The 7409-nt window shown below is 47.1% G+C and overlaps 1 protein-coding gene across 1 annotated transcript in view; it reads right to left on the reverse strand.

Moving 5' to 3' along the window:
* The window catches only part of CD19 (CD19 molecule), a 36439-nt gene that overhangs the window by 8148 nt on the left and 20882 nt on the right, over nucleotides 1-7409 (reverse strand). The window contains exons 10-12 of the mRNA XM_015425810.1: nucleotides 4978-5037; nucleotides 3485-3544; nucleotides 141-209 (exon numbers count right to left, since the gene is read on the reverse strand). Coding sequence (XP_015281296.1) covers nucleotides 141-209; nucleotides 3485-3544; nucleotides 4978-5037 — 189 coding nt within the window. The remainder of the gene's footprint in view (nucleotides 1-140; nucleotides 210-3484; nucleotides 3545-4977; nucleotides 5038-7409) is intronic.

A 7409-nucleotide genomic window follows, 5' to 3' on the forward strand; every position in this document is an offset into this window, starting at 1 on the left:
AGAGTGTGACTTGAAGCCTGCAAGGAATAATAGATGGCCTTTCCTTCCCACATGGCTGTCCTTTTTTTCCTCCTGCATATTTTTGTAGACGTTAAAAACCTCTGGTTGTTTTGGTGGGTTTTTCTCCATTCAGATATTACCTTCAGAAACTGGATCCTGGGCTAGATCCTGAAGGCCCTTCTGAGAATTGTTCGCATACCAACAGTCAGCTGGGCCAAAAGAAAGCACGTCATAAGAAAATGAGGCCAACAATAATACCGTTCAAACCTGCTTCGTGTCCCTCCCACACACTGATAAAATCCCCTTCCCCCTCAATACCTGAGCCACCGCTCTCTTTTTTGCTGTTTTCATAACTATCTGTGGAAGGAAGAAGAACAGCTGTTGCTTAACGAAGCCAAGCTAGCAAGAAATGCAACGAGGTCCATAGCTCAGAGTCAGGGCATCTGCTTTGCATGCAGAAAGCCCTAGTCTAGTGGTGGCGAACCTATGGCACGGGTGCCAGAGGTGGCACTCAGAGCCCTCTCTGCAGGCACGTGTGCCATCACCCCAGCCAGGCCCAGACTATCATTAAAGTGTTGAATTCTCTGCCAAATAATTTTAAGTAAATGAGAGCATTTGGGATTGCTTTCCTTACTTTGTTTGGATCATCTTAAGTTAATGTATGAGTGGTTTTCTCTAAAGTAAAACCTCTGTATTCAGGTTAAATTGCCGTGTTGGCACTTTGCGATAAATAAGTGGGTTTTGGGTCGCAGTTTGGGCACTCGGTCTCTAAAAGGTTCACCATCACTGCCCTAGACTCATGGCACATTGATCAGATTCAGGATTTCTCACGTTTTTTTCCCTACAGGTTCAAAGCAGCCACCAAGGCAGGAGAAAAAAATCAGGGCAAGCAGGGTTTGTGGGGTAAGGGAAGAAGCACTGCAGGAGGGAAGGCTATTTAACCTTTTCTCTAATCCCAGGTCATTTTACAGCAGCCTGAATAGCCATGACTAGCCTAATCGCACCTAGGGTTGCCTGGTCCCCCCTGGCGTGGGTTTGGGTTACCGGATCCAGGTTGGGAAACTCCTGGAGATTTGGGAATGGAGCCTGGGGAGGACTCAGTGGGGTACAATGCCATAGCGCCCAGCCACCCACCCTCCAGAGCATTCATTTTCTCTAGGGAAAACGATCTCTGTAGTCTGGAGATGAGCTGTAATTCTAGGGGGTACCCAGGTCCCACCTGGAGGCTGGCATCCCTAACCTCGTCGGAGCCCAGAAGCTCAGCAGGATCAGGAATAGTTAACACTTGAATGAGAGGCCAACAGGGAAGACAGGGGTTGCTATGCAGTGGGAGGCAATTGCAAACAGCCTGTGATTATGTATTGCCTTGAAAACCCCATGGTTTTAAAGTCGCCACTCCCCCCCCCAATGTATTGGCCCCAATCTGATTCAGACTCTCCTCCCACCCGGGGTTGTTTTTAACATTTTTTAAAAAAAACTCCATGGGAAATCCAGTTGCGAATTCCTGCCCTCTCACGCGGTTTGGCTCTCAGTCACTGGCATCACTAGTTTAAATGGGTCTCAAGTAGTAGCAGGATGGTGACCACTTGGAGAGCTCTGTCCAGTTGCAGTAGGTCTCACAAACCGGGTTGCCAATCTCCAGGTGGCAGCTGGAGATCTCCCACTATTACCACTGATCTCCAGGGAACAGAGATCAGTTCACCCGGAGAAACTGGCTGCTTTGGAAGGTGGACTCTGTGGCATTATGTCCCATTGACGTCCTTCCCCTCTCCAAACACCGCCCTCCCCAGGCTACACCCCCCCCCCAAATTTCCTGGTATTTCCCAACCTGGAACTGGCAGCCCTACTCATAAAGCCCAATGGGCAAACCTTACAGGATCCATCATGTACCTAATCCATGTTCTTCTTCGATTCACTAATGTCACTTCTTCAGAGAGGAGACCTATGTTTCTAGCACTGTTGCAGTTTGGGATGGAAGAACAGCTTGGGAGACGTTGTTCAAGTTATGCCTGACACCATGGATGACAGAATTTAACCCACCACGGATGTAGTTTTATAATACAAACTATAAAGTTGATGTTGTACACATTTCTCCTCTTTAGCAAGGCCCCCCCCTTTTTTTGGAGTAACCTAAAAGAGTCTCCAGTTGGTTTAAAGATAATTTGAAACCTATAATGTTGTAGATCACTTAAACAAACAGGAAATCACAGCCAGCAGAATGACTATTCAATGAGAACGAGACACTGTGATGAAGTGTGCCAGTTCTCACAAGGACACTAATAAGTTCATTGCATCTTCTGACTTAGTGTCCTTGTGAGAATCTGGATTGCTCTTTGTATATATTATATGCTCTAAAATATATATGAACTGTACCTTATACAGAGTCAACTTTTGACAACTGGGTTTTGTTTCTCAATTGGATTGGTTAGGTAAATGGGTACCTGTCCGTAGGAGGACAGGGGGGTACCCCTCCCTCAAAATCGGGCTCCAGCCAAGCAAGGAATCAAGAAGCGGCGGCGACATGCTACCTTATACAGACTCATCTTTTGACCACTGGATTTTGTTTCTCGATTTTGGATTTTGGATTGGATTTTGGCTGAAGAAAAGTTTATAACTTGAAATGAGCTACGATTCATCTGAATACCTTGTCCCAGACTGGGCTTTTTGGACTGTATTTTTCCGGACTGGATTCAGTGTATTTAATACAGTATATCTTGATTTGAATGTTCACATATATGAATGTATTTCTGTATACCTAAGTTTTTGTAAGACTTAATAAGAATAATAAGAAGAACAAGAAAAATAGAATACACTCTTTATTGATTTAATTCATAATTTTCATGCTCAGTGTTTGCACACCTGATCGCAGTTTCTCGTTCTCATTTAATAGTAAATAACTTAAACAGCTTCTCTCTATTGATTTGATGATCAGTATACAACCATCAAGTGGTTAAGACGCTGAACTGCAGGCTGTGGTAGGTCAGTAGTTCAGTTTGAGACCCGAGTGTGCCGCATGACGGAGTGATTCCTGTCTCTAGTTCCAGCTCCTGCCAACCTAGCAGTTCGAAAGCAAGACATTGCAAGTAGATAAATAGGCACCACTTCGGTGGGAAGGTTACAGCGTTCCGTGCGCCTTGGCGTTTAGTCATGCCGGCCACATGACCACGGAAACGTCTTCAGACAGCGCTGGCTCTTCAGCTTTGAAACGGAGATGAGCACTGCAACCCTAGAGTCGGACTCGACTGGCTTTCGAGCAAGGGAAGCCTTTACCTTTTTACCTTTTATACAACCATTGGGACTAGCACAGGCCGAGCAACCCTCCCCAAAAAATGACAACCCAGAATTTTTCCTCCAAAGTCTAATGTGCTTTTGCAGCTGTCCACAGACCGCCTAGCCCCTCATTAAGATGCTGCTAAGCCTGGGTCACTCCTAATGAAACTAACTGTGATAAAGTCTTGCTGATGGGAAAGGAAAGGACTATTACCGTTTAAAACCACGTCTTCCTGTTTCACTTCTTCCTGGGTGTTCTCATAGTTGTCCTCATCTGAAGAAAACAGACTGGGTTGAGGAGGCTGGCCCGCTCTTTTCTCAGCCCACACAACTTACCTTGTTTTTCCTCCGCAGCCCACTTTTATGCTGTTCGTTCTTCCTCTGAACCAACCCACCCCCCTTCCTGTCATCATCCCCAACATCCCACTGGCTCTGACAGGGCTCTGGTTCTTCCCCTTCTTCTAGGGATGCACTGTGCCCCTCTCAGGGCAGCATGCAGGGGTCTTGTAAGAGGTAAACAGGGGCCACAACCAGGTATAGACTTCCACACTGGTCGTGAACCATGGGAGTCAATCTGTTTCTAATGCCCGGATCAAACTTAGAAGCACACCTCAGACATCCTTGTGATGGAGCAAAGGATTCTTGGATGAATGCACAATATGTGTATGATACTGGTTGTGGAATGCTGTGGGTCTTCCATCATCATCAACATCATCATCATCATCATCATTATTATTAATTTGATTTGTTAATCGCACTATCCCAGCTTATGCCAGGCTGTGGGTGATGTACAAGGGAGCATAATGCCATCATCATCATCATCATCATCATTATTATTAATTTGATTTGTTAATCGCACTATCCCAGCTTATGCCAGGCTGTGGGTGATGTACAAGGGAGCATAATGCCATATAAACAGGGTTATTTTTGGGCAGGAACGCGCAGGAATGGAGTTCCAGCTGGCTTCAGAGTTGGCCACGCCCACTACAGCCAAAACCTCTGCATGTGTGGCTACAGAGGGAAAGCCTGGAGAGCGACCACCCCCTGATGACTCGAAGGCGGGTGGGCCAGGGTGGCACCAGCCTTTCCCAGCCTGTCCAAGGGCCGGCTTGCCCGGGCTCCCCGCAGCCGCAGGGCACCTGGGCAAGCCAAGGAAAGGAATGGGGTGTGGCCTAATATGCTAATGAGCTGCACTGTCAGGTGTGGCCTAATATGCTAATGAGTTCCTGCTGGGCTTTTTCTACAAAAAAAGCTCTGCATATAAATATACAAAACATTAAAATTCAATATACAATTTGACAAAACCTAAAAACCAGAATAAAAGTTCCAAGATGGTGTCCTGTAATTTCTGGGCAGGGGGAGAAGGAACTCAAGACAAGAATACAGAAGAGGAGGGAGGGTGCCAGCCAAGGAAAAAAACCATTGCTACCCTCAACGAAAAGCCTGGCGGAACATCTCTGCCTTACAGGCCCTGCGGAATGGCATAATTTCTGTTCCACTTGCACTTTCTGTCACCACTCTAATACAGAATGTCTGTCACTTACTGTGGCAGGTATGTGGCCACAATGTCTATTCAGGTTTTTCAATTTATCAAAAGTTTGTCTGGCACAAAGTGGACATGGTAGTAAGTGATGTAGCCTCGGAGATGTGGCTTAGGCCAAACAGTATCCTAAATTTTCCCCCATAGTTCAACGAAGCACAACTTACCATCTGATTTCTGTTCTGTCTCACTGTCCGGATGCTCATACTCTTCATCATCATCTTCTTCTGATGGGAATGGAAGAGAGACAGAGACAGAGAATGTGCATGAATTCTGATGGCACTCACATGAGTAATGGCCTCAGCCACAAAGAGAAAAGCAGTATGTGGCATGCATCCCAACCAATGCTCCCTCTAAACTGTGGAGTCTTATGAGCAAAATTCCACCTTGTGAGCTACTAGCATTAAAGTTGTGAGCGAGCGATTTGGCCGCTGCATAAATCAGTTTGCTTTGGAGCCATCCTTCCCGAGCGAAGACAAAAATGTGTGAGCCGGAGGCTAAAAAACTGTGAGCTAGCTCACACTAACTCAGCTTAGAGGGAACAATGATCCCAACTTCAAGAACAAACAACTAATTATTGACAACAGGATGTGTGCCTGCTTGCTCTGTTGGCCGATTTCATAGCTCGTTGCTCTCATAGCATATAACAGCGCTTTGAGTACTGAATGAGCAGTTTTGCCTTCTGCCAAAAGAACTTGCAGTGATACTTCATGAAGCAACAGCAAGAGTGATTTTGGTGTGTGTGATCTGTAGCCAAAATTAGATTCATAACAAATGTCATACTGTGCCTTTGTCCTCCACAGGGACCCAAAGTGGCTTCCGTTGTTCTCCTCTCCCCCATTTTATCCTCACAACAACAACCCTGTGAGGTAACTTACAATGAAAGGGTGTGATGTGCCCACAGTCACCCAGCAAGCTTCCATGGCAGATTGGGCATGTGAACCTGGGTGTCTTAGGCCTTTTATGCACGGGTATTTTCCCCGGTGTTCACCATTCATGTCCGTCGGGTTTTCTTTGTCATTCTGCATTTCCCCTTGCTTTCACTGTGCATGTCTGTTGGGTTTTCTTTTCCATCCTGCATTGATCCCCCCACCCCCCAGCACTCAGTTCACTCTCCAGTCACTGTTTCCTGGGTTTTCTGAGAACGCTTTTCTGCTGATTTTTCCCCTTGCTTCGCTTTCCAAGCTGAAGTTAATTCAAAAGCATACATATTCCCTCGGATTTTCGCCCCCACCCCTTTCCTGGCCCTGGAAGGTCAGTCCCTGCCAACATCAAGGTTGTCCCTCCCACTCTGTACTTTCCACCATTAATCGGTGAGCAAGCTCCATTGATTATTTTCTCCTGTTGTTTTAAAGTACATTTTAATTTTTTTTACAAGCGGCATGAGTCTAGCGTTATGAGACTAATGTTAGTCTCATGCCACTTGTAAAAAAAAATTAAAGGACAGGGGTAAAGTTTAGAAGGAGCTGCTATTGCAAATGGTCTCAATTTGGGGGTTGAATTCCTTCCCCCCCCTTCTAAATTTAAATTGTAGACTGCAGCTATGGGGGGAAATGAAAGCAACACCAGTCCCTTAGCAGCCAGTCTGTCCTGGGAAAAATACCAGTTTATTTAAGACCTTCTGGGAAAAGAAACAAAAACTGGAATCACTTGCACACAAGAGCAACTGGGTAATGTTTTTGTAACAATTCTCTTGGGAGATCAAAATCTGTTCTGTTCCTCCAAGGTGCTGATTTGGGGGTTGAATTTCCTTTCCCCTCCACCTTCCAAAAGTCAGAGCCAGGTTGCTGTCTCTTGGGTGACCTCTCTGGTCGTGGTGCTGCCTGCCTTCCTCCGCCAAGCTCCAGGCATGCCCGGCTTATGCAAGCGCCTGCAGCTGGATGGCAAGAGCCAAGAAAGGCGGCTCTCGCATCTGGCTCAGGCAGCTGTTACTGCAGTTCCAGGGCTTGGCCGGGCTGGCGAGTTGGTCGGTTGGCTGGCGGGCTTATGAGGGGAAGCCATGATCCAGCGTGCTACTTCCCTTGCTGCTTAACCTGGGGGTGGCCAGCCCTAGCCTGGGTGAAAAAGCAGAAATACAAGAACTCGTGGGAGCTCAATGAAATTGCTGAGCAGCCGGGTTAGAATGGAGAAAAGGAGGTACTTCTTCACCCCAAGAGTGATTAACACATGGAATTCACTTCCACAGGAGGAGGTGGCAGCTACAAGCACAGACAATTTCAAGAGGGAATTGGATAAACACATGGAGCAGAGGTCCATCAGTGGCTATTAGCCACAAGGTATAGACAGGAACTCTCAGTCTGGGGCAGGCAGGGGTCATTTCCTGCGGGAGCACACAGGAGCGGAGCTCCGGCAGTAAAGAGCCCGGGGGGGGGCACATACAATAAGCCACACCCCCTGCTCCCAGAAGCCCTCAGTCAGAGCAAGAAGCAGCCAGGTAAGCTGCAGAGCCCCCCCCCGGCCCCCAGGCCCAAAACAGTCCAGTGGCACCTTTAAGACCAAGTTTTATTCCGGTACAAGCTCTTCCTCCTCTGTGAGGGCAGATCTGCACGTTTCCCCCCCCACACACACAATAGCTAGCAATCCAAAAGAGTCCAGTGGA

Source organism: Gekko japonicus, unplaced genomic scaffold (assembly GCF_001447785.1).
Source record: "Gekko japonicus isolate JY-2015 unplaced genomic scaffold, Gekko_japonicus_V1.1 scaffold2079, whole genome shotgun sequence".
Classification (NCBI taxonomy): Eukaryota; Metazoa; Chordata; class Lepidosauria; order Squamata; family Gekkonidae; genus Gekko; species Gekko japonicus.